Here is a 27052-nt window from a genome sequence, read left to right on the forward strand (position 1 = left end):
GAGGTACGGTATCGGAGGTACGGTATCGGAAGAGTACGACATCGGAGGTACGGTATCGGAAGATTACGATATCGGAGGTACGGTATCGGAAGAGTACGACATCGGAGGTACGGTATCGGAAGAGTACGATATCGGAGGTACGGTATCGGAAGAGTACGACATCGGAGGTACGGTATCGGAAGAGTATATCGAGGTACGGTATCGGAGTACGGTATCGGAGTGAAGGTATCGTAGGTACGCATCGGATGCAATATCGGTAGTACGATATCGGAGTGCGGTATCGGAAAATGCGACGCCGGTACGGTATCGAGTGCGACGCAGATCGGAGGTACGACATCGGAGGTACGGTATCGGAGTCTCAATGTTGGTGTGTTGGTGCTGAGAGCCCTGCTGTTGCTGAGCTTCGTGCCTGCGCCTCGTCAGAAAGGCTTGTGAGTCCACGAATAAGTGCTTCTGCTTCTGAGCTGTGTTGTTCTCCACGTGCACGTACAAGCTCATCCCTCCTGCCAAAAACGAACCTGGAGCTCTTATACGGCGGCATTGTATCTGAGCCTGTGGGAACGCACTTGTTTCAAGCTGTCAGTCAGGCGTGTTTATTTTCCCACTGTCAGCGGCTCCCACAGGTTCCCGGTGCTCGGCTCTGTCGGCACTCCGCCGTGCCAACGGTGCACTCGCGCAGGGAGGCCGGCGGGCGCAGTGGGCAGGGTGGGAAAAAGGCGAGGGAGCCGTAGGAGGGGGTGGAAGGGGGGGGGGGAGACTTCTAGGGGGTGTGTATGTGCGAGGGTTCGTGGGAGGCGGGTGAGACGGAGGTATCTGTGTGCAGCTGCATCGTTGAGGAAAACATGCTGCATACACGCGAAGAGGTGCACAAGTCTAGACGTGTGTGTGTGTGTGTGTGTGTGTGTGTGTGTGTGTGTGTGTGTGTGTGTGTGTGTGTGTGTGTGTGTGCCTGTGTGTGTGTGTTGTTAGGGCTGAACCAATTAGTCCATTAATCAAAGCGGGTCAACACAAAATCACGGCGACAAATTATTGCCAGTAATTGTGAAAACTGGTTTAATGTTCAAGCCGAGAATTTCAATCATCAATTTTAAAAATATTTTATGCTCACATAACATCGTACAGGTAGTTTAATTTAATGAAACAGAATTAAAACTATTTTCTGCCTGCAGCTTCTCAAATATGGAGGTATCTTAGCTTTTATTTTTCAATTAATGTCAATGAGACAACATTTGCTATTTCAATGCTGTGTAAATATTTCCGGGATTTTCCGATTAATCAAGTCTCTTATATTTATAAACCACTTATTAAAGCGGAAATGTTAAATAAATAAATGATGCCTCATTGTGTGTACATGCATCTGTTTCTGCATATTTTCTTGAAAATATTATGTCAAGCAGAGTGTGTGTGTGTGCGCCTCTGTGTGTGTGTGTGTGTGTGTGTGTGTGTGTGTGTGTGTGTGTGTGTGTGTGTGTGTGTGTGTGTGTACTATAGTACATGGGTAATCCCCTAATCCTTGAGCTTTTCACTGTGATGTTCTACACACACCTGTTGAAGTAACAGCCCTCAGCGGCCCCCTTCACTACATATACTGTACACACACACACACACACACACATATTCAAGCCAACGCACACTCAGCACCTGAAAGAAGGAGATCCTGCTTTCACCTGTGAGAAAAAAAAAGAAAAAGGGGAGTTCTCATATTCGCACTCATCACCACTCAGTTGCAACCCTCACACACACACCCACACCCACACACACACACACCTCTAAGGTTACCTGATAGCAGAGTGCTTGATGGAGGCTCTGGCAGACCAGGAGATAAGCCTCTGGCAGTGGGTGGTCCTCGTGTTGATGTTCAGGGAGTAACAGTTCTCCGTTGGAGCAGCTGCTGCTGGACTCAGATGAGGCAACAAGGTCACTCGGACCTCTCAGACTGTATTTACTTTAATGTACTTAACGCACTGTTTGTTGTTGTTGTTGAGAGATGAACACAAGAAACAGTTCATTCACTCTCAAAAAAAAAAATCGAAACTGCCGTCCGCATACCAGAGAGTCAAGGAGACAGAATTATCGTTCTTAACCCGGGACACATTTCCCATAATGAGGTTTGATTGGGTTCAAATCTTTGGCACGTCTCCGCAGAGCGAGAGCGTGTGCACAATCAAGTTCACATGAATTAAAATTATTTTAAAAAATAAGATATGTTGGAAAATACCAAGAATGATCCTTTGTGACTAAATGTTGATTAAAGTCCACCTGGGGATTTGATCTGACCTCATCCTGGTACTTTACAGTTCCTGGACATGAAAATCAATCCGCTCCAAATGTCAGAGATTCCTCGTTGACGTGGCAGAACAGATATGATGGTTGTGCTGTTACTTGGTACGAAGTTTCTTAATTAAAGCTGCACTAAGTGATCTTGACCACTAGGGGGCAGAGGCAAACATAAACAAGTTTTGCCATTGTACTATATGTTTAGTTCCGTGATATTAGAGCAGCATTGTTATCCCACTGGAGTTGGGTCTTTACTTATTTGATGACTATATCAGAGAAATATCTAAAGCTATGTGTCTCCACCATGGCTCGCTTGATTATATTTTCTTCATGGAAGTGCTCGTCGTGTGTTTCATGGTTTCACGTGTTCGGTTTGATGAAGTCGGAATTCAATCGCACAGCAAGCCCATCGGGAAACCGTGCGGTTCATCGTTGAGTGTTTTCAACAACCAATCCTTCACTTACATGTCGTTTTTATTTCAATCGTACATTTCTAAATGCAGCTTTCACATGTTGAATGGAGATCGTAACGAATCGATATTCTTTTTGTATGCTTGTGGATAATATTACAGTAAAATGTTGCGACACAACTTGAGACCTAAACTTCTTTTTTTTTCTTCTTAAGATTCACCCCAAGGACTTCTACTACTTTTTTACAAAAGAAATAGTCGCTGTGGAAATGTGAACATTGCTTTTGTGTCTTGTTTTGTTTTGACGCCGTGAGCATTTCATCTCTTCCAAATCTGGGCAAATAAAAAAACAGATTTTTTTTTTAAGATATTCATCTGCAAGTGAAACTAGAGGGAAGTTAGAAAAATGTGTTTCTTTGGAATTTGTGTGAACCGGCCCTTTAAATGTGACATCACGTTGTCCTCCCTGTTAATAACTCCGCCGCTCGCCCTGAAGAGGGGCTCAGGGTCGTTCTACATCATCTTGTTTTCCCGAGCAGATTTTTAATATATAATTTCCATTCATTGACCTCTCGTTGAATTGTTTTTTCTTCTTCACCAGGGTCCTCCAGGATCTCAGCCGTCCCCTCACTCGCAGCCCCCCCCACACAACACCAGTAACCCCATGATGGGACCTCACGGACAGGTAAGACGTGGCCGTTGACGCGTTGCCGTGTCGTGTTCGTCCGAGCCCGCTCGCGCTCGCAACGCCGCCGTGAAAAGAAAAAGCGGCGCGCGGGTCGCTTGTTGTGCCGGCGCACAGGACGGCGGTGGGTCGGATGAATAATTTAGCTGTGTTGGCCCCGCTGTAAGGAGCCGAGGTGCATCTGGAGGGCCTTCCTCTCCCTCAGCCCGGCACTCACCATCCCATAGTCCATCAATAGACCATTAATATTGCAGCAGCGGGCCTGGCACGTGCACGAGCACCACCGCAACACGGTCCGAGGCGGAGCGCAGAGGAGGGAGGAAAGGTAGACAGGAAAGGGGAGGAGGAGGAGGAGGAGGAAGGAGGATCGAGGAGGAGGAAGGAGGCAAGAGAAAACAGTAGCAAGTCAGTCCTCGCCTCGAGGGCCAAGAGGGATTATGTAATTCGTCCTCTGCTTGCCCCACCTCGCGAACACACACACACACACACACACACACACACACACACACACAACACACGCGGCACATCATTATGCAGTGAGCGGCGCTCTCCTGTTGTATCTGTGTTGTCTGTGCTCGTCTCTGCGTGAAAACGTTAATATGAACATTATTCTGCTCATGCTGCGTGACCACAAAGCACACGACCCTCACCCCAATCGTCATTCAAATCAGCATGCCCCCCCCCCCCCCCTCTCGATAGCAAATATAGTTGGATTAATTCTTTTCATCTGACGCTGACATACGGCCCACTGGATGTGGGTATTTGTCGTTGCAGCGGCATCCTCTCAAAGGTGATTCTGAAAACCATCTGTCTGGGGTGCGTTACATTATTCACTCGGTGTGTGTGTGCGTGTGTGTGTGTGTGTGTGTGTGTGTGTGTGTGTGTGTGTGTCTCAGCCTGCTCTTGTCTCCTCCCTTTTGAGGCATCTATGTGGAATGGTGTCTTCGCTCTCAGTTATGAATCACACGATGCATCCCGGATGCATTATTGTAGCTGCTGGTGTCCGGAGCTAAACAGACAAGACATTTAGGATGTAGTAGCTCCTCCTCCTCTCCTCCGACAACTTCAACCCTCCCATCCAACCGCGTGGTGTTCTCCTCTGCTCCACCTCCTTTAGTCCAGGTTCCCGTGCCTCCCTCGCTCTTATCTGGTCCCCTTTTACCTTTATTCTTATGGATTTTTACCACCTGAGGTCCTACTTTCCAAAACTTAATGACACGCCCCTCTTTCTTGGCGAATGTCACAGAGCTGCTCCAGAGCGTTATTCTTCAGCCCAATAGCTCCCCCTGCTGGCGTGTAGAGGTAACGCCTCCACGTGGTTCAGGTTTTACTGGGTCTTTTGTCATCTGAGGTTCTCTTTATGGAACCAACTTTATGGAGAAAGGAGAACAGATTTGCCCAGATATATGAAGGGCGTTTATGTTTAATTAAAGCTGATTGTAAAGATATTGTTATCGGAATATTTGAGTTTTTTTAGTAGTCTGTCGAGATCTGCACTTAAAAAAACGATTTTATTTTTGAACCCTGACGAGATACAATCCATTGAGATAAAAAAAAAAAACTTCAGGGATTGAAATCTGCACAAGAAGGAAAGATCAACCGTGAGTGGACGTCATTTCATACATCCAATAAAACAAATTAAGAGTAAAAAGATGCCTGCAGATAATTTCTGGACCAAGTTCCATATTAAAATATATATATTTTACGACTCAGGTTGAACCCAATAACCTGTAGCCAGTTATCATACTTAAGATTACAGATCATATGTACAAACTTACCCCCTTATGTTAATAGTTAACTGCCTTTAATGGCAATAAGATATCCCAACGCTCCACCATGCACATGTGTGCAATGACGAGTCCTATAGAGTTTGAAATCTATCTCAAAGCAGCACCGAAAAACAAACTGACCAAAATAATTAACGGCATCTTTAAAACCAAACGAACCGTAGACCAAGATGTATGGATGTGCGTTTGTTAAGCTTGAATTCAAAGTTGAATTTGCCGTTCGCTGAGCGGATAATGACAACGGCCCGCTCAGGCGCGCACACTGAGGTGGTTTGTGTATTTTTATTTATTTTTTAATTCATGCATTGTTTCATCTGCATCAACGGCGTTAGGAAATCTCTCTAATTGCTTTGGCTGCATTCATTTGATCTTGTTAGAGGTTGCACCTTCAATCAACCGAACATCACCGCTTCTGTTATTGAATCGATTGATTTCCCGCCGCTGTCTTTGTAAATCAGACGCCAGACTTCCTGCTCATCAATGAAACGTGTCGGAGTGGCACTTGATTCCTCTCCTGATCAATCCTGGAATAAAGCCGTTGTGATGTCCTTCTCGCGTCCTTACCCGCAGCCCTTCATGTCCCCGCGGTACCCAGGCGGCCCGAGGCCCGCCCTCCGTTTGCCAAATCAGCCTCCTGGGAGCATCCCCGGGTCACAGCCTCTCTTACCAAACAGCCTGGACCCCACCAGACCTCAAGGTATTGACCAGCAGAGTAATCTCATATCGGCTTCTCAGTGAGAACCTCATTTATGGAATTGTTATTGATCCAAAACGATAACAAGCCCTCGCTCTGTGTATGTGTCGTACCCCCCCCCCCTCCCCCCCCTCCCCCCACAGGACATCCAAACATGGGCGGTCCGATGAGGATGAATCCCCCGCGAAGCATGGGGAGCATGGGCCCACAGGTAAGCTCCTCTAGAGACATTCCTCCATCGATGGGGCAGAATTTGTTTTTGAAACACAAAAGGATTGCGTGACTGAAGTCATGGCTGGTGGTGGGATCCTTTAGCACAGTGGTCACCAACCTTTTTGAGCCCAAGATCCCTGACCTCCGCCTTCATGACGGCAAGATCTACCTTTGAGGCGTTGAGAGAAAACGACTGTCCAGACTGGATTTATGACTTTTTATTTGGCCTAATTGTCATTTTGGTCCAGCGTTCAAATTGATGTGACCAGGAACACAGAATTTAAGTGTAATATAACAAGTAAGATATTTGTTAACCGCACACAATATGAACAAGAAAAAACACATTTGCAATGAGCAGCTGGATGAACTACCAATATAAATGTTGTATTTATTTACATTTCGTTGCCTCTGTACCTGGACTCTAGCAATGACAATGAATTGAATCTAATCCAATTACAACACAACACTGACAACATGATCAGTCAGTGCAACTCATGTAAGTTCAGCTCTGTGATCACAAGGCCATCAAGCCATGTGACTCCAGTCAGTGTTATGGCTGTGACTGAACTCTGTCTGTGAGCTTGTAGTTAGTTCATAATCACAGACAGCCAGTCTGGGGCAGTCTGTCAGCTGTCTGTCAGTAATCCAGCTCCTGGTCTTTGATTTGGTGATTTTCTCAACTCCACTGACGAGTTTTTCGGGGCAAAATTGGTATTGATGAAAGTTTTCTCATCTGGGATTGGTTCTGATCTCAGACCGTTGGTGATTACGTTCACATCAGCTCTACAGACATCCTCAGATTTAAATAATTTTCATAATAATAAATATGAGAATCACCATTTGTGACTCCTGCATCTGTCCCTTTTCAAATAATAGAATAAATGCAATTGCAATCACTTTCAAGTAAACCAGATTGCTCAATCAGACAAGAAAAAAAAGCTCAATGTTGAGCTTTTGTTTTGAAGGACAACAGCAGAAAAGCCGAACTCACGGAGGTAAAACCTGGCATGTCGCCAAGAATCTCGGCTGTCGCTCATGCGCAGGCGTAACCTGTTAATGCCGTAATGTAAACATGTACACGAAGGTACAGGCATTTCAATATTTATTTATTGATGACTTAGTTTTATGTCGGTGTACTTTGAGCTTGTAATATGTGAAGTTATCAATAAAGGTCTTTCTGCATTTCCCCCTGCGCCTCACCTGTAGTGGTACGTTCCCCTCTTTCAGGAGCACAGCTGACAACACGGCTGTGTAAGCGAACCCGTTTTCAGGCGTTCATGAATCAGGCGGAGATCTTTTCTGACGTCAATCTTCCAGTCAGAAAGAAAACATTTCAGAAGACACTTCAGAAAATGTTCGAAAACAAGGAACAATGTGTTTCTGAATTTATTTTCATTTTATTTTGGAGATCGACGGCTTGGCGACCACTGCTTTAGCACGACTGACCACCCACCCTCCCGCTACCGCACGGACAGATTTGGTGCTTTTCTTTTGAACAAACCCAACGTTTGGCTGCCCTTCCCCGTGATGTCGAGCCAGCAGCCTTTAAACGGCACGCAGATAATCCATTCTTCTACGCCGAAGAGGTGTTTGAGTTCTGCCGGCCTCGTAACTTTGCGCTTTACGTGTCAGAAGCTCGCTCGGGTGATTAGCTCGGCCCTAACCGCAGCTCCCCCGCTGCCAACGCCGGGCCGACGTGTTAAATCCTCCCCGCCGACTCGAGACTGGCCTGTAAGAAAACAAAAACCAGCGGCGGCAACTTTGGTTTACCTTTTTATCACTTTAATGTTCACGGTAATTGTGTTTAAAGAAAAAGATGCTTAAACAACAGTGTCCTTTTGAATTACCGTGAGCAAACAGCTGCTTCATTGTGCCACCCGGCCACCTCCCCGCTCCGACAGCACCTCACACAAAGACACACTCTCTCTCTCTCCCTCACTCTCTCTCTCTCTCCCTCACTCCCTCTCTCTCTCTCTCCCTCTCTCTCTCTCTCCCCATCTCCCTCCCTCTCTCTCTCTCTCTCTCCCCCCGTGCCCCTCGGCCCCTCTCTGTGCCACCGTGGCTCAGTGACTTTGGCAGCGAGCGCTCCGGCAGCTGGCGTGGCATCTGCTCGACAAGTGTAATCGTCTGCTGAACAAAACTCTTCCTCTGAGTGGAGCTGCTCTCTGGCCTTCCCTCTTACTCACTCTCTGTCTCTCTCTCTCTCTCACTCTCCCTCTCTCTATGTCTCATTCACACACACACACACACACACAATTGCACACGTGTAGCGCGAGCCAAACTCGCCTGCTGGGCAGCCATGAAAACATCGAGGCAAACACTCAGAGAGGGGGAGGAGACGCGCGACGTACAGACGTACACAAACACCGTCGCGCACAGCTGTCCTCTTTCGCACGTCACATGATTAAAGAACAGTTGGGGGGGCGGTGGTCGCTGACCTTCATCGGGGATTCAAACCTTCGGCCGGAGCAGGTGCGAGACGCCGTGCTTGACCGGGTGCTCCTCTCTCCTTGTGCAGAACTACGGCGGAGGAATGAGGCCTCCTCCCAACTCCATGGGGCCAGGGATGCCGGGCATGAACATGTTAGTACATTGGAAAAGAAGTTTCGAAATGTCTGATTGAATTCTGCCCCCAAATTACAGTTTTGTTGTTGTTTTTTGTTTTAACCGTGAGGTGAAACTGTTTTTTTTCGCCACGTCAATTGCTGTTGAGAGACGTGGCCAAATCCATCATTGCATTCAATATATATAACATTTTAAAATATATATATATATACAGTATATATAGATATCATTTTGAAAAACACATTTCCAGTGAGTGTGGTACGACAAACATGAAGCTGCTGCAGCTTTTGAGTTCAATCGTATTTCTGCCCTTTTGGACTAATTTGTTCCCAGATCTCCGCATAACATATTAACATATAGGTGAGAAAAGAACATTACTATCACCAACATGTTGTGGAAATATTACTTCCCCCGTAATAAAAAACGCCCGTAAGTTGAATTGACTGTATCACAACTTTTGACATTAGCGGAGGTGAATGGCGTACGCAGATCTTTTATTTTCCCTAAAAATAGCGACACCACAGAGTAGAAAGTCATGCATTAAAAAAGCATCAATATGTATAATTTCTCTCAAGCTAAAGGTTCAGCAAGGAATCTATTATCTTATTTTTCTTGCTGTTATAGTATTCTAGTATTCTAGTATGTATTTATTATTTATTTATTTAATTTCTTATTTATTTTTTATTTTTTATTTTAAATGTAATTTATTATTTAATTCCGTCATTAATTAGAGGTTCTTTAACGAGCCATCATGAGCAGCGTTACAGATGTTAACGGTTTCTCTCCCAGCAGCAGGCCCATGTGTTTCTTAAACCCAGATTTACGAAACTGAGATTTATTTTGTATTATGCGACAGACCTCTGCTTCATTTTAAATCTACATTCACTGATTGTAAACCAAGTTCTGCTAAACTAGCATGAGAATAATCTGAGATGGACGTAATCCGTGTTGGTGCAATCCATCTTTACAGAGCTATGTGACATATTTAACGTTAGTGCTGCATTGCTGCACCTACAAAATCATCACAAAGCATCTATTAAATGTGTGTGTGTGTGTGTGTGCGTCTCCAGGGGTCCTGGTGGAAGAGGGCCGTGGCCAAACCCCAACTCCAACTCAGTGAGTCGCCCTCGCTTCCCGTCTCCGTCTCCAACACGGCCGCCCGCGTGTGCTCACGATAACCGTGTCTCACCTCGGCTCTCTTCTCTCTCCACAGATAGCTTACTCATCTTCATCTCCAGGCAACTATGTGGTAAGTGTTGGACCACGGGGCCATAAATTACCCCGTCACGCGGGCGATATCGAAAACAGGCCATCGAGGTGCACTCGGCGCTCATTTCTCCTTTTTCTCTCGCTCCTGCGCCCCTCAGGGTCCTCCAGGGGGAGGCGGCCCACCAGGAACTCCCATCATGCCGAGCCCCGGAGGTGAGTTACACGCCTTCATGGTTTTATACTTCGCTGAACACTCCGTCGAAAAAGAAACATCCAACCGCTTCTCCGTGGGATGCCCGTCTCTCGGGCAGCGATAGCGCCCTAAACGCTCTTTATTCATGATTTGTGTAATCAGTGTAAGATATTCTTTAAACTGGCCAAACATTGCCCTGAGCCTTCATCTGGACATATGTGATGTACTGCGTGTGAAAAGATCTTGTTTGGTATCACGCTTGTCATCCGTGTCCAATATTCCCGCGTGGTTTAGACGTGTTCTGTCATTGTCGGGGGGGCAGCTGCGTCACGTCGGCCCGCTATCAAACCACCGGTCCGTCTCGGCGGCGAGCCGTCGAGCGGAGAACAAAACACCGCGGGGGCCGATATCCCGTCGACGTTCTGTTTCTGCTGGTCTGCGAGAGAGAGAGAGAGAGAGCTCCTTTTTGTGTCCACTATTTATTATTTATACACGACGTATCTCTATTGTGATACGTTGCCGGGGCAACCTTCTTCTTTTTTTTTTTTTGCACAAAATGCTCCTGCTCACACGTACACCGGGAGGCGAAACATGTTTCCACTGCAGTCGCCAAGACTCTACGTGCACACACACACACACACACACACACACAAACCTCCCACAAAGAATGCACACCTCCCACACAGTATTGCCCCCCCCCACCCCCCTCCTCCTCCAGTCACGACAGCACCAGCTAGATTCAGGGACACTAACAGGCGAGATGTCTCCACCACTTTGCACACACACACACACACACACACACACACACACATACACACTACATCCATCTCCTCCCCCTGTCTTTCAACCTGCTAGTCTTATTATTATTTTTAAATCTTCTCTTTTTATTGGTTTTCTTAGTCCTTCCACTCACAACTTTCAGCCTGCAATGTCAGATCAAGGTCACCTCATCCTTCTGAATCTCTTCAGGACGCACGAGGAAATATATATATATATATATATATATATAATATATGTATGTATATATATATATATATATATATATATAGGATATATGTGTATATATATACAGGATATATATACAGGATATATATATATATGTATGTATATATATACAGGATATATATATATATATGTATATATATTTATATATAAGAACTGGCCAAACATTGCATATACTATATATATATATACAGGACTGTCTCAGAAAATTAGAATATTGTGATGAAGTTCTTTATTTTCTGTAATGCAATTAAAAAAACAAAAATGTCATGCATTCTGGATTCATTACAAATCAACTGAAATATTGCAAGCCTTTTATTCTGATTTATTGCTGATTATGGCTTACAGCTTAAGAAAACTCAAATATCCTATCTCTAAATATTAGAATATCATGAAAAAGTATACTAGTAGGGTATTAAACAAATCACTTGAATTGTCTAATTAACTCGAAACACCTGCAAGGGTTTCCTGAGCCTTGACAAACACTCAGCTGTTATAAATCTTTTTTACTTGGTCTGAGGAAATATTAAAATGTTATGAGATAGGATTTTAGAGTTTTCTTAAGCTGTAAGCCATAATCAGCAATATTAAAAGAATAAAAGGCTTGCAATATTTCAGTTGATTTGTAATGAATCCAGAATGCATGACATTTTTGTTTTTTTAATTGCATTACAGAAAATAAAGAACTTTATCACAATATTCTAATTTTCTGAGACAGTCCTGTATATATATATATTTTTTTTATATATAAGAACTGGCCAAACATTGCATATACTATATATATATATATATATAAATATATAAGAAGTTCCAATCTCCTGATTGTCGGCATGAGGGTGGATGGGTTTCTCGTTGTTGCACATTGCATGGCGCGGTGTGCAGATTGATTGACGGACGGATTCACTGACATCATGTCCCGGCGTTTGGAGCCCCGTGCCGGCGGTCCTCGTCCCGTACAGCAGAACATGTCGGGGCTCGGGCCGCCGGAGTCGTACAAATGGCAGAATTAAAGTGAAACGGTGTCAAACGCAGTGACAGGCAGTGCCACTCCAGCCGTTTCTGTGCCACTGAGATCATTATTTTCCATTCCACACCCCAAACCCATCTTATTTTTGGATTTTTGGATATAAGAACCGACGGAGGTAACTTGTCTGTGAGTCTCTGGGGACTGCTTTACAGTATTCTGATTTCAAATATTTTTATTATTGTTATTCATAGATTCGACAAACTCAAGTGAAAACATTTACACAATGATGAACCCTATCGGCCCCAGTGGAAATAGACCTAATGTAAGTATTGTCTTTTTTTTTACCGATTTCGAATTACAGTGACAAGTATAGTGTGTAGGATTGGGAAAACACAACGATTCTTTACCAATGACAACATAGTTATTAATATTATATTACATTTCAGCTCCAACAGTGAGGTTCTGGAAGTGAAAAGCCCCTACATATTAAATATGAGGCGTAATGGCGTAACCGCTTGTAGACTAGGCTTAAACCATGACGTACATTCTCCAGTCCACAGGAGATCAACCTTTATTGATGATGTCATGGAGATGAACTACACTACCCACAATCCTAAAGCGTAACAGCAATGTCCCTGATTGGTGGAGCTCGCTGTTCCCATGGAAATGCTGACAGCAGCCGCGGACGGCTAGTTGGTCTGCTCCCGGGCTTCAAACCTTTGGAAACGTTGTCTTTAGAGGACACAAACAGTTCACTGAAGTGTGTCTCTGACAACGTTCACAGTCACTGAATCTCTCCTCAGTTCAGATGGAAGGCGCATACGTAATAGTTCATTGGATGACGAGTTCCTTCACTCTTGAATTAATCATAACCACTCGTACCTTTTTGTACTTTTGCCTCCAACTTTCTTTTTTTTCTGCGAATCAAATGTCTCGGGGGTCACGATTCATCTGGTACACACAGAAAAATAATGTTTCTTTAAAAGGCTTTGTGGTTTTACGAAGAACCATCACCTACTGAAGAACCATTTTGTAAATGGTGCCTTAAAGAACCATGGTGTGAAGGTTTTTTTGAGACACCTTTATAGGTTATTTAAAGAATTATTGAAGGAAATGGTTCTTTAAAGAACCCTGGTTTGAAAGGTTATTTGTGGAACCAGAAATGGTTCTTCTATGGCTTCCCTCTGAAGAACCATTTTCGGTTCCAGATGGCACCTTAATCTTTCTGCGTGTGGTTGGTTGGATGGTTCCAATGCTCAAAACTTGAAATCCAAGACTTTTCTGAAATGTCAATGGAGTAAATGAATGGGACTTTCACTTCAGGAACCAGCGCTGTTCAAGAAGTGCGCATTCCCTTTTGAGCTCTACAGATCCCCTGTAATTACTTCTTACTGGCCCTTTAATACATTTCACTCAAGATGCATTGGTCTAATCTACTCCTCCGCCACGCTCCCCAAGCAGGGAAAGAGCAAGAGAACTGACATTTTGTACTTTTGCCTTTTAGTTCCCCATGGGACCGGGTCCTGACGGGCCCATGGGCGGGATGGGTGCCATGGAGCAGCATCATATGAACGGATCACTAGGTGAGTAGCCACATACATGCTCAGTGTGCAGTGAAACCTTCAGAAGGGAGAGGCTGCCCTCTTGTGGCTGGTGGAGGAAGTGTTCCCCCTCCTCCCCCTCCTCCCCCCCTCCTGGTATTGATCACAGCTAAAACCGATTAGTGGGGCAGTGAGTAGGCCCATTGATCCTGCAGATGGGTGAGGTGTCAGGGAAGCCAGTGAGTTGGTGCTCATCTGTGTCTGAAACAAATAGCTTCATTAAAGGCCCGTCTTGGTGAGAGTTCAGGTTGTTTCTACCTGCACCGGATATCCTGAACTCGTGTTGAATTAGCAGCAGGAACATTGAGGATCACTCGGCCTGCTACCTCGTAATGATTCCGCTTTTCCCTTCTTTTTTTCCCATTTCTGATCACAGGCTCTGGTGACATGGATGGGTTGCCAAAGGTAAGACTGACTCTGTCTGTCTGTCTGACTGTCTGTCTATAAGCGTGCTCTGTTCTTACTGTTTCTTCTCATCTGCGCTGTGCAGAATTCTCCCAACAACATGGCAGGCATGAACAATCCTCCCGGCACTCCGCGGGACGACGGCGAGATGGCAGGCAACTTTTTAAACCCATTCCAAAGTGAAAGTGTGAGTAGAAGCGGAGACAACACACACACACCTCTTAAGCTGGGGACACACCGCAATACCTCATGTCATCCTATTCACTTGTAATAAGAATAGGCATATTTAAATCACTTGCTTTTAGATTACTGTCTCCGCTGGTGACCTGAACCACAGGATCACGTTTTGATTGGGACAGTCACCATAACTGAATATATATTTAATACAATTGTGGTTTCTCCATCTGGTCTGAGACTAAATTAAAGGGTCACGGAATGTAAATGCTGTGTGCGAAGTGTCCAAGGTGACCTGGGGCTGGTTTCACAAAAATAGACGAGTCACACTTCAGATAGGCATCTAAATGCAGCTGATGCACCAAGCTGTCTAATTATTATTATTTTTATTATTATTATGATTATAAGGGCCATTCATGAAACAAAAGTGCATTTTAAACAAAAATATTGCATTTTTAGATGAAATATTGAGGATCAACGTCAAAATTTACGAAAATAAATCTACGAAATAAACTCCTGGAGTTGGTGCACATACTGAAATTTAAATGTTATTCGTGACATTTTGACTTTATTCAAAATGCAACATAAAAACGATCTTTTTATTTTCCTTGTGCTTGGCCATAATATTCTCTCGTAATTTCTCGAAATTATGAGCCGAGATGCTCCTTGTGGACCTCCATGCTCCCCCACCACACCAGACGTATCGTCCCACTCACGTCTGTAGAAGCGTTTCCTCCTCCTAACTCGCCACACGACAACGCTAACAAACCACAAAATGTGAAACTGTCTTTTTTTTGGTCTATTTCCCCGCCGGTGGTCAGCGGGGATTGTTACCATGGAGACATGAGGAGTCTTATTTCTGAGTTAGCCTGAGGGGAGGTCAGTTGGTGATACTGTCAAACTCACATTAGAAAAATCGAGAAAAGAAAAATAATTACGACTTCCCCAACACTCCGGTCTCAATCGCTGTGAAACCGGCCCCGGGTCCACTTCGACCTCCAAACCGTCCTCGTGGCTATAAATGGAGCCGAGAATCAACCCTTCTTTTTTTTTTATCGTGATGAATCTTCCCGGCTTTACACAACACGCACGAGAAACACCGCATGCACAAACACGAGCATGAGAAAGAACCACAGCGTATGCTTTCTCTGATGCATGGAGAGATTGTCATATCGTGATAACGAGACTGACACTTTTTTGCTCCGGTATCTTCACTGTGTTCTGAAATTCCCTAACAACTTCCTCTTGGGCTGGACTCTGCTTTGCTTGCTGCTGGTATGCTGGCGTAGAGAGGGTTAATGGTTATGAGGCTGGGGAACTGGACATGGCATTTAGTTTAGCTTGAGTTGAATTGCTTTCATCTTGAACTGGGTAGTATTTTAAGTTTAATATAGATTTGGCTTATCTTTTCTCCCCTCTCTTTTTTCTCTCTTTACAGTATTCACCCAACATGACGATGAGTGTGTGATTTTTTTTCTTTTTTCTATTTTATTTTATTTTATTTCTTTTTCATCTCCCCTATATCCCAATCTCCCTCTCCTCATCCACCCCGGTGCATCTTGCATTACCCTCTTCTCCCCCTTCCTCCCCCTTCCTCCTCCTCCTCCTCCTCCTCCTCCTGGACGGTGTGCTGTGCCACACAGCCCCTGGGGATGCATCTGGAAAGCAGGACTCCCCTCAAGGCCCCGCATCCCAACGCCTGTAAAATGGGTTTAAGAACATGAAAAGGCCTTCAAGCAACAGGAAGGGTCTCTGCGCAGCTTCATCATCTTCTTCTTCGCCTGCCGGGCCTCAATGCGGGCCCTCGGACAGTAAGAGCCCGAAACTGCTCTAAGGCTGTCTCTCCCAAACCCAAAACCTGCCCTCGTGGGTGGCATTCAATCCCAAAACGAGATCTACCACCATCATATTACACCGATTATAACTTACGAGGGCACGCAGTTGTTGACTGACAGGGGCCGAATACCCTCATTCAAAAACTCCTGTGTCAGGAATGATAATAAAATTATAAAAAAATAAAAAAAGAACTGATAATGTAATTCTCGGGCAAGAATTAAATGTTTGTATTTTTTTGTTGTTGATGGTGATATTATTGTTATAATTTTCATAATTGATATTATTCTACTAATGTAGTTATGATTTCCTGTAAAGGGCACATTTGTATCTCAGCAGCAGCAACAACGATGACAATAAGCACACACTCGGAAAAAAAGACAAATGCACAATGATTTTCTGTTTACATGATTTTAGGTTTATTTGTTTGTCTTTCTTTGTCACAGTTCTCTCTCACTTCAAATACCTCTCCTTAAAACTTCTCCGAAGCTCGCAGCTTTAAGAGTCTTTTGCCATCTTAATGTTTATAGCCCTCCTTCGTATAAGTGTTCAAAGCATCGGTGATCGGGGTAATTGGCTGTCTCATCTAATAGTTTACTATCTCGGCTAAAACTATCCATACAACTATCCTTAAAACGGAGGCTTTTTCAGAGCTCTGCAGTTTCCTGGTGCAAAGTGTCCGCTGATGCCCCTCCATGTGTAGCTATCTCGTCTTCATGAGCACCCCCTCCTCTCAGTCCTCCATGTTCCACTGTATGGGAATGGCTCTGAGGTGCCAGTATCCATCCGGTAATCCGCAGAGCAAGAGAGCACCTCTTCTATGGATTTGGTCTTGTCTGTAAATACAAGATATTTAGCCTGTTATTGTGGTTGCTTTTATTATTTGTTATTGACAAGTCGTCTGTGGTTTCTTCCCTTCCGTCACCTTGTTTTTGATTTATAACCTCGCTGTGGACTCCCGAGTGGCACTGTTTTCCTCCCAGGGTTCATTCTGGTCTCTCTCGCCAATGTCTCCTTCCTTTTGGGATGGTAGATATAGCGGGGACTTTGAGATACACGCACCAAGCCGGGCTCAGTGGCTGGGAGTTCAGAGGGGGGGTGAACTCGCAGATCCTTTACGATCCACTTTCTTAACCCAGACCAGACGGGCTAAATAACTGGCTCCCCAAATCGACCGGTTCCCATCAGCGAGGCCCCAATGCCCGCGGGATAATCCACCCGGAGTATTGGGAGGATGTAGCGGCGCTGGCGATGGGAGCAGAGCGATGCCCCCCCCCCCCCCCCCCCCAGGGGTTAACCGACCGTGCAGCCACAGCGGTCTACAGACGATGAGGAACAATAACGGGACACTTTTTGTCGTAGATTTATTTCCATTATTTGTGGATTTGTTTTCAGCGGATTATTTTCATTTGAAGCGTATTCAAACTGAGAAAATGAAAGCCCGTAGAATCTGCACTCAAAGAGAAAAAGCATAGTTACATGTGACGCGCTATTTGATCTTTTTGTCTTTTTTTTCTTTCTGTATGTTCTCTGCTCTCGGCCTCATCAACTCTCTGTCACTGTTTCCAAAGGGATACGTTATCTCTCGCGGCATCACACTGCAGCACTTACGTCACGGCTGTGTCCAAACCGACGATAACTAAACGACCATTGTAGCCTCTCTGGGTGATGGTGACGTACTCGTCAATTTTCTGATATCAATGTGAACAGATTGTACCCAGAGTTCAACGGGGGCGGCTCCAGGATTTGGCTATCGGCGGCCTGGGAAACACTCTCCGTGTGTAGTGACACACACCTCCCCGTCTTTCCTCCAATCCCATTCCCGACCCCTGAAAAAACGTCTCCCCTCCCTTCTCTTTCGTTTCCTTTTTTTGTAAATAATGTATAATGCATTTTGATATCATTGACATGTTTTGATATGTCAGTCACTACCAATGAATACAGCTGAAAGTAAATTATAAATAAAACTGTCCATGTTTTTTTTCATAGAGAAAGGATGCGCTGACTATTTGGCTCATGTGGCTAAATTTCCATAAAAAATGTATAGAATACAGTAACACAATAAATGCAGACTGTATGCTGAAGACTTGTATGGTGGGGAGGACAGGACAGAGAGAGGACAGGAAGGAGAGAAGCAGACGAGCTGTGGCGTCCTCACTCTGCCCTCGCCTCCTTATGCGTCTGTTAAGTGTTACTATTGGCTTTGAATAATCAATTGAATCATTTTCCCAAAGGGCATCTTCTCACAAACAAAAAAAACATGTGACCTCTTATTGCAGTTTTTAATATGAAGGATTTTTATCAATTTAAGAAAAACTTTTAAAAAGGTAAAAATACTTACGAGAACCATTTTAAATTAAGACGAGAACAAAAAGTAACTGTGTCCTTTGCTATTGGCTCCTGTTATAGCGTTGTATAGATCGAAGCTCTCTCACTGATCCTCTCTCAGTCCTCTGTGTATATCGATCGTTGGCCATCTCTGTACTTCTATTGTGATGTATAATACTGTACCATTAGGAAGAGTTGCTGGTTGGGCGGGGTGGTTATGTTGAGTCGGGGAGGGGTGGGGATTCAAGGGAAGGGATAAATGATTCTCCTGTACCCGTCATGGTCCTTTCTGATGACACGGCAGTATTCAATATGAAGCAGTCTGTCTCTTGGATTTGCTTTGTATTTTCATGGTAGGATAGTTCAGAATCTTGTCTTAGGGACTTAGGTGTCTTGTGTAGGTAATAAAGATGTTCTTTGTATGTTTCTTTATATTGTAAAGTTTCTTTAGACTGAAAGAAAAACAGATAATTTGCTTATCAAAAAAGAAACAATGCATCAATAATAAATGTCATTTGATTTTTACTTGCTGTTTGAATCTCTTCCTCCGAGCTCTTATTTAACTTTCAACTGTTATTCAATACAAACAAAGATACGTTACATATAGTAGTAAGATGGCAAACGTTCTTTTGACATTTTTTATATCCTATGTTCATTTCAAAAACACCCGTGTCAAAATGTGGAAAGGTAAATATCTTGGTAGGTTTTTATTTTTCATTCGCTAGGATGAAATTAAATCAATATACTTTTCAATCAATCAAATCAAACTGATTAAATGAACACACTTTATATCAATGTAAAAGGACTTCCTGCACTTTAGTGGTTATAAAGATGTCACTGGTTTAATATTTAACTGCTCTATAATATGCACCTTTTTTTACCTTTAACCTGTGCACACCCATTTAAAAAAATTTGAATTTGAATTTGCACACAGCAAATCACAACTCCAATAAAATAAGAAACCAGAGAAGTATTATGGCATGTTGTATACCTCCAGGAGTTACAATAATGCCATTTGTGTAGGATAACAGCAATTGAAAGCGTCCCAAAATTATGTTTCTAATGGTTCTACTTACGTAGGTTTATTAATAATAAATAACCTTGGGAAATACTATACGTTTGAACTATTTATGAATGATAAAAAACATGAATCGACAGCACACTCAGTGAAATAAGCCTACATTTTGAATTGTATGCTAATATAAGATTAGTACACGTGTTTGTGTTATTAAAAACCATAACTGCGGTCGTCGGTTTGGAGGTCAAACATGAATATGCACGCAAAGGTTCATTGGAAGGACAAGAGCTCGAGGTTAACCGGAAGCAGTTGATGGTGATGAAACGAAGTCAGTTCCATGTTGTCTTCAGCAGCACATACGGGTCCGACGGTACTCGCGTGATCCAACAGCAAACTGACTTCCCCGTAGTTAAGAGACGGAGAGATTTCCCAGGGCCACAACAAGGCTCCGCAGAGACAGCGCGCGAAGGTAGGGTGTTATTGTGGCATAAAAGGGTTTATCACATATGACGCTCCGACTGAAGTCGACGTGAATAAGTGGTTCGTTGCTAAATGAGATAAAAAAATCAGTCACTAGCATCAGCTAGCAATGCTACCTAGCTAGCGAGATGACAGCTAGCTTAACTGCTAGTTCTCTGTCGTCAACTTCCTCGGCGAAGTTGTTTAGAAACTTCTGGAAACGTGTCTAGCTCGGCTTCGAAATGCAACATTACTGCTGTGGCGAAACCGTAAACGGGTTGGTTTTTAATAGTGGTCTTGATGGAAATGAGTTAATTAATATTGAGCGACTCGTTACTGGGTGATTTCGGGTGTCAGACTCGTTTTATTGTAAGCTTCAGCTAGCTTACATGCTGCGTTCCCACGGCTCCAAGCTTGACGTCACCTCAATATAGCAGCTGTTGAATCTTTACACGTTGGGTTTTAGTTGGTACGACAGTTGTTTTGTAATTGTAAACATCCTTCCTTGTAGTATTCCACGAATTAACTAACGTAACTAAAGCCATCAGCTCTAAACTGTATGGAGTTAGCAATGTGATGTCACTTTTTTGTTTTTTTTATCCGATTAATCGAAAAAAAAAGTAATCAACAGATTAATCGATTATCAAAATAATCGTTGGTTGCAGCCCTACAATGGACTCCTCGGGTGACCACGCCAGTGCGCCGTCGGTGAAGAAGAGTGCACGGGCGTCGTTGCTGGACAGCGGAGAGGACTTCGAGGTTTTAGATGAAGAAGACATTGACGACGACCCTCCCCCTCTGGAAGATGCCGGGGGTGGGAAAGGGAGAAACCCCGATGAGTCTGAAAATAAAAATGCAGACTCTGATTTAGACCCTCCAGAGCCGGTGGAGGAATGGCTGGATGTATTGGGTACGTCGCACACACAAAAAGTTCCACGGTAACGTGTCAGATTGTAGCAGAACATATATTCCTGCAGGAGGTGTTTCAGTAGGTTATAAGTTAATATTGATGGCCGCGGCCCGAGGTGTTGTGATTTACCTCTGACCTGTGGTTGCGCCACACTGGCAGGGATCAATACTTGACTGGAATTGATGCGACTGCTTTTGTCTCCAGGTAATAACCATCTGAAGAAAAAGGTCCTGGAGTCCGGGGAAGGGAGGGACAGTCGGCCACAGAAAGGACAGAATGTAAAGATTAATCTTAAAACCTACTTGAAGGACGGGACACTTGTGGAGGAGCAGTCTGACCTCTCTTTCACTCTCGGAGACGGAGATGTCATCCAGGTAATGATTCACAATTTGACATGCTTTTTTGAAAGGAGTGATTTTGCATTCTCCCAACAGGTTATGTATAATTTGCTTCATCCTGCTCACGGCAGTTAGTGTTGCCTTATATTTATATATCATATCTTACTCCTTGAGATTTTGTTTTTCCTTTCAGGCTCTGGATCTAACAGTGCAACTCATGGACATGGGAGAGAAGGCCCTTGTCCAGGCCGATGCAAAATATTCATATGGTGTCCGGGGGAGGTAAAGACACGCTTGACTCTAACTGCTAAATGCTTTATAAACTGCAGAATTTATGTAAACAAAAATACAATCATACTCAACTGATGTAATTTCACTTTTTGTTTAATTTGATCAAAACAGCATAACTTTACTTGCTCAAAAAGCTTTGTTCTTAGATGTTCTGAACCCTTCGGAGGACTTGTTAATCCAGTGATTGATCTTTTATTTCCCTCCTGAACTTGACTGTTTCTTCATAACTCCAGTCTTGAGCCTGAGGTTCCCCCCAACTCTGAGCTATCTCTGGAAGTGGAACTGCTGAAAGCTACTGATGCTCCAGACCTGGAGCTGCTGCCCCCCGTAGAGAAGATCAGCCTGGCCAGCCTCAAGAGAGAGAGGGGCAACGTTCATTATCAGCGTGCGGACTATGCTTTTGCAGTGAATTCATACAGCATTGCCCTGCAGATAACAGAGTCGAGTTCTAAAGGTGAGCTGCAGGCCTGTGAGTTGGGGGCAGAGGGGCGGGGGGGTTCTGTCCCTCAGCTTTATACTTGGAGAGTAAATGAAAATTAGGAAGGCACTTACAATGGTACCATTTTTTCTTTTGTAGCAAAATCCTGTTGTATAATGACAATAAAGGAATCTTGTAGCTTTTGAAAGTCTTCAGATTTTCCCCAAAACGGGGCTTATCTTCAAAGTGGGTAAAAATAATGCGGCAATAATTAGAGGATGATTGGCAGGGAATACATTTGGCTAATGTTGAGTCATGTCAATGATGCACTGGTGACCATGATACTCGTCACTATGTTTTAGGTCTTTGTTTACGTTGCGTTTCTTTTTCTTTTCTGCAGTTGACATTACTCCTGAGGAGGAAAGCGAGATGATGGACGTCAGAGTGAAGTGTTTAAACAATATGGCTGCTTGTCAGCTGAAACTGGACCACTATAACGCCGCACTGAAATCTTGCGTCTCAGCACTGGAACACCAGCCAGACAACATAAAAGCACTTTTCCGAATGGGCAAGGTACTCACTCTTTCTCTTTACTTTATCTATTTGTCTGTGGTGGATTGTTTTCTCAAACTTTTGTGTTTTCACTCAAGGTACTAGCCGTGCAAGGTGAATATTCAGAAGCCATTCAAACTTTGAGGAAGGCGCTGAAGTTGGAACCCAGCAACAAGGTACTTTTTTGCCTTCTTAATATATATTTTTTTGTAGAACAAAATTGCAGTTTGCAGTTATGACCAGTAGATGGCGTCATTGGGTAATTTATATAGTCACTTAATTTGTAGTGCAAGGTCAGGTGGACTGCTGAGTCATCATTTCAGAGGATCTGTTTTCATGTTGATGCTGTAAATAGGGTTACCAAAGCCAAAGCCATATCCAATACCCAGCCACTGTTCCTGTTCTTCTGCTGATGCAGTCGGGTCTCTGTGGTTCCTTGGCTACACAAGGCCGTTTGACAGAGCTCTGCTCTGTGCGTGGGCTTCTTGGATCCGCTGTGAGTCGCAGCATCATGGTAGTTGTGCCCAGAATCCCCCACTTGAGTCCGACACCAATCTGTCAAACGGCACATGGCCTGGCCCCCACTTGAGCAGTTCCTCCGGCACGTTTAAAGATAATGTACCACAACGTTTTGCTGTACTGCATCTTAGGTGCATCGCTGTTTTAATGGTCGTTCTTTGTGGAGAAAGGAATGTTTAAAAAACCCATGCGTGCTCTAGATCGTACGCACTCTCAGGCCCCGCTGCTGCCTGTGTGTCGATACACGGCTGTGAACCGAGGGTCTGTTTGCAATGATGTCTCTGTGTCATTAGCTGTTTAAATGTTAACGTTGGCTTCCCTCTTCGTGCTTTAACAATGAAAAGACTCCCTGAACAACCTCATGTTCTAAAAGCAAGAACAGTGGGTGTGCTTCAGTGACAATACCAGAACGCTCCCATTATAATCAATGAGGCGGTCTTAAACAGAAGCAGGCGTCATAGAGTGAGAGGGTGACGCTCTCTTTCTCTCTCTCTCTCTCCTTCAAGCTTTGACCAGCATGTTGTCTGCATTTTTGTTACACTGCTTTCTGCTGTTCACGCCCTCATTTAAATTGATGTGAATAGATTTATTTGTCAGTGGTTAATTTACTTTTTGACGTGACAAACAGGCTTGGCAGATCCAGTTCAGACATCCTCGGATGCTGTCTGGGCAGGATGTCGCGTGTTTGCTTCGCGTGTTTAATCCTCGCCCCGGGGACAAGTCGGTGTCATTTTTGCCATCTTTGGTGGGTAGCTGATTGCACAATAGCGGCGGCAACCGCTCAAACAATGTGCCGTAAATGTATCTGCTTCGTCTTCTCTGGGAACAAACACACTGTCACGACAGATTGTTATTAATATCCTCTGATCCTGTCCGCAAACGGGCCAGGTCGTAGCAGGGTTCGTACGGTCATGGAAAACCTGGAAAAGTCATGGAAAGTAATACAGTTCAATAAAATACAACAAACTGCAGCTTTACAAAGTACCATAAAATTGAATCAAAGCCTGCATTTAAGCAGCAGCTAAAGTAGATGGAGTGTTCTTTCTCGACCAGCATTTGTTACGTTTCAAATTAGGCACTCATCACCTTTTTAAAGACGAGGACAGACATTGGAATGTAGTTTGACTCGAGCTGTGAATAATGCTGAAGAGAGTTTACCGTATTTATTCAGTCAATGATGCCACACTTCTTCGTCATTCAGACCAAATGTGGAAGGATGGCACTTTAAGTACAATGTTGGGTGTGTTTAGTGTTTTTTAGTTCATTGTTCTCTGCAAAGTGACGATGCTACACGTGATGCGACGTTAGCTCCGGGGCGATTTCTGCGAGACCGTTCTCAAATATTCCGATGAAGTCAACTTTGCTGTGAACTCTAATTTGTGTTCCATCACTTTCTCTGAAATGTATTCACAAAACATCCACATTTTAGTTGTTTCTGAATGCATGGGTTTTCTGAGTCACTCGCCAGCTGTAAGGGCCGCGAAGCGACTCAGATCTGAGACGATGTTGGAACAATAATTAAACCCATATTCTGGATTTGTGTGTACACGGGAGCTAAAGGCCGCATGTGTGTGTGGGTGGGAGGGGGGGTTAAACTGGAGCCCGCAACACCTATTTGCCTTCTCTCTCCTGTATAGACCATCCACGCAGAGCTCTCCAAGCTGGTGAAGAAGTACTCTGAGCAGAGAGTGGCGGAGCAGGCCATGTACAAGAAGATGCTGGGTAACCCCGGCGGCAGCAGTGGCGGCGTCTCTCAGCAGAAGCTCCGGGCCAAGTCGACATGGGTGAGAGTCACGCAGTTTGGGGTTTGAATACAGCTTGAATTTCTGTTCATCATCACATGATGCTCATGCACTTACATTAGTTTTTTATTTATTTAACCCTCCTGTTACCTTTAGGGTCAATTTGACCCCGTTTAATGTCGGTGTTCTTTGGGGTCAATTTGACCCCAGGCTGTTTTTCACTGTCAAACATATAAGAAATATCAACTTTTTTATATATTTAAAGGGCTATTTAGGTAGTCAACAAACAAACATAAAGTACCTCACACTTAAACTTGGGAAACAATATTAATTCAGATAATTTTCTGGAGGTTTTAATTGCTGGGGTCAAATTGACCCCGAGGGTTAAATATGTTCGTAAAGGTAACAGGAGGGTTAAGTGATATGTATGTAATCATCATTGTGTGATAATGAACACGGAGCATCAGGTTGTATATAGATATAAATAGATGGATGGATGGATCAATGTGTTCCTTAAAGCTTTTGACCTCGCCTAACATCCCTTCTCTGCTTCCCTTTATTTCCCCAGGCCCTCAGCTGGAAATGGCTGTTCGGTGCCACTGCGGTAGCCATTGGCGGTGTAGCATTATCCGTTGTCATAGCTGCTAGAAATTGAACCGCGCCTGTGATGAGCTTGACCAAACCCCTGAAATGTGAGGCTCCACACAGAAGCACATCTGGCAGCGCCTTCTGACCTTCGGTGAAGGGTCGGTCTGTTGCCTCGTCACTGTCGCTCACCTTTCTCTGCTATGTTTGAGAACTATATTTGGCAAATATTTTAACATCTATATTTACATATGGGAGCTGTATCTCCAACATTATAAATGTGTCTGTTTATGCATATCCGTCATGTTGCCAGGCACTGTTTTCCTTTTTTGCTGCCATCGTTTGCGTCTTTGGGAGTTAAAGCTGACATTTAGGCGAGCATCGAAATGTAAAATAATCTACCATAGATTCAGATGAGAGCTATTTACGTATATTTTTCCTATTAAGAATAGCTTTTGTGATATGGTCCTTTTTTGTTGTGCTGTAGTTTTAAAGAGTCACGACTGGGCAGCTTAATTAATAATTCCTATCTACGAGAATGTGATTTCACTTTGTTTAAATTACGGTACAATGTTTCCTATATGTCGACTGGCGTAATGCAGATGCTCAATGATTTGAGGTCCACGGCTTGGCAAAGTATCTGGCTTGTGTGCTCGCGCTCGCACGCTTTCTACAGACTCCACTCGTACACTGGAGGAGCAGAAGAATACAGACCGCTGCACGTTCATGCACAGCTTCTGTTGTGGAAGTCGATTGTTGCGCAGTTCAATGGTGCGTCGTGAGGCTCGAGCTTGTTGTGATATTATTCTGAAAGGTGTTCCTTAAATTGTATCCACCTAATTTCTGTATGTCTGTAGAGGAGCAAACGCATAATGAACACCTCACAGAATAATGCCATTAACTAAAATACACGAGACAGTTGCCCAGCCCCATATCTGACACTGTCAACAGCATCACGAATAATAACATGAAGTAGCATCAATGCTGTGGGTTTATATATTCTTGATCACAATGTATACATATATTTAAGAAGTTGCTGTCCTCTACTTTCATTTCAATGTTTTTGTTAATTGAGGTGCGCTTATTACATTGGAACAGATAATGGTGCGTAGTTTCTCAGATGTGGCTATGGAGGACAGTTTATTTTTCTTATTCAATTCCAGTCAATTATACCTCATTTTTTGATGATTAAGACCAAATGTTGAAGACTGTCACTTCAAGTACAATGTGTGTGTGTGTGTGTGTGTGTGTGTGCGTGTATATTGATTTATTTTCTTTGGTCCCCTCCATGTTTTGCTTGTGAAGTATTTCCTGAAATGATGTTGCTTTGAGTGTTTATTTCGCTGTTATGCCATTGTTTTCTTACAGTTAATGAGTATGTGGCCTCTTCAGAATAGATTGTCGTCCTACATAGCCAAAAGTTGCAAAAATCTAACCAGTTGGTGGCAAATGAGGTGGTCAAGAAAGTTACAAGCATTCCTTGTATTTGTTAATTTTATATTGATCACAATAAAATGTGTCTGTCATCAAGCCACAGTTTCTTTTTATCCTTTTTTTCAGGGTAAGTATCAGTGACACGGTATCCAGTGACAAAAAAATTGCCTTATGGCTTTGGAGAATTGAGAAATATGAATGCAGATATGTAATGGCCGTACCAGACATACATCTTCCAGTCAAATTAATGCAGTCCTATTTGCACATAAATTAAACAATCCTTTTGTTTTTAAGACGACACCGCACATATTCACAATTGACATTTCAACTATCATCTCTGTTTACAGTTGGAAATTCCCAAATATTCTGGACATTCCCAAAGCGGGTTTTTTTTAGACTGATGTTTCTCTGACGTAATCAGATGACTTATCGTTTCCCACTTC

At 43.7% G+C, this 27052-nt stretch overlaps 2 protein-coding genes and 1 long non-coding RNA gene across 6 annotated transcripts in view; 2 read left to right on the plus strand and 1 right to left on the minus strand.

Annotated features, from left to right (window-relative positions):
• ssbp4 (single stranded DNA binding protein 4) overlaps nt 1-18868 on the plus strand; it is a 96538-nt gene extending 77670 nt beyond the window's left edge. The window contains exons 6-19 of one of the 4 annotated variants that reach the window (XM_056415626.1): nt 3289-3372; nt 4147-4188; nt 5730-5856; nt 5997-6064; nt 8585-8649; nt 9702-9747; nt 9845-9880; nt 9999-10053; nt 12254-12324; nt 13507-13585; nt 13980-14008; nt 14094-14195; nt 15621-15642; nt 15826-18868. In XM_056415626.1, coding sequence (XP_056271601.1) covers nt 3289-3372; nt 4147-4188; nt 5730-5856; nt 5997-6064; nt 8585-8649; nt 9702-9747; nt 9845-9880; nt 9999-10053; nt 12254-12324; nt 13507-13585; nt 13980-14008; nt 14094-14195; nt 15621-15642; nt 15826-15887 — 888 coding nt within the window. In that variant the 3' untranslated portion in view covers nt 15888-18868. The remainder of the gene's footprint in view (nt 1-3288; nt 3373-4146; nt 4189-5729; nt 5857-5996; nt 6065-8584; nt 8650-9701; nt 9748-9844; nt 9881-9998; nt 10054-12253; nt 12325-13506; nt 13586-13979; nt 14009-14093; nt 14196-15620; nt 15643-15825) is intronic. The other 3 variants (XM_056415627.1, XM_056415628.1, XM_056415629.1) reach the window with 3 other exon arrangements.
• LOC130194540 (uncharacterized) lies at nt 7435-7998 on the minus strand. The gene is made up of 2 exons (XR_008831870.1): nt 7914-7998; nt 7435-7795 (listed from the first exon to the last, which is right to left on the minus strand). It is a non-coding gene; the product is annotated as an uncharacterized LOC130194540 (long non-coding RNA).
• Nucleotides 18869-19720: 852 nt separating the features above from the next.
• fkbp8 (FKBP prolyl isomerase 8) lies at nt 19721-26706 on the plus strand. Its single transcript, XM_056415631.1, has 9 exons — nt 19721-19830; nt 20486-20730; nt 20935-21104; nt 21262-21350; nt 21593-21813; nt 22178-22350; nt 22428-22505; nt 24486-24632; nt 25159-26706. The coding sequence occupies exons 2-9, from the start codon at nt 20493-20495 to the stop codon at nt 25243-25245; spliced, it is 1203 nt and encodes a 400-aa protein (XP_056271606.1). The 5' UTR covers nt 19721-19830; nt 20486-20492; the 3' UTR covers nt 25246-26706.
• The last annotated feature ends 346 nt before the right edge of the window (nt 26707-27052 follow it).

The sequence above is a fragment of the Pseudoliparis swirei genome, chromosome 5 (assembly GCF_029220125.1).
Source record: "Pseudoliparis swirei isolate HS2019 ecotype Mariana Trench chromosome 5, NWPU_hadal_v1, whole genome shotgun sequence".
NCBI classification, from domain to species: Eukaryota; Metazoa; Chordata; class Actinopteri; order Perciformes; family Liparidae; genus Pseudoliparis; species Pseudoliparis swirei.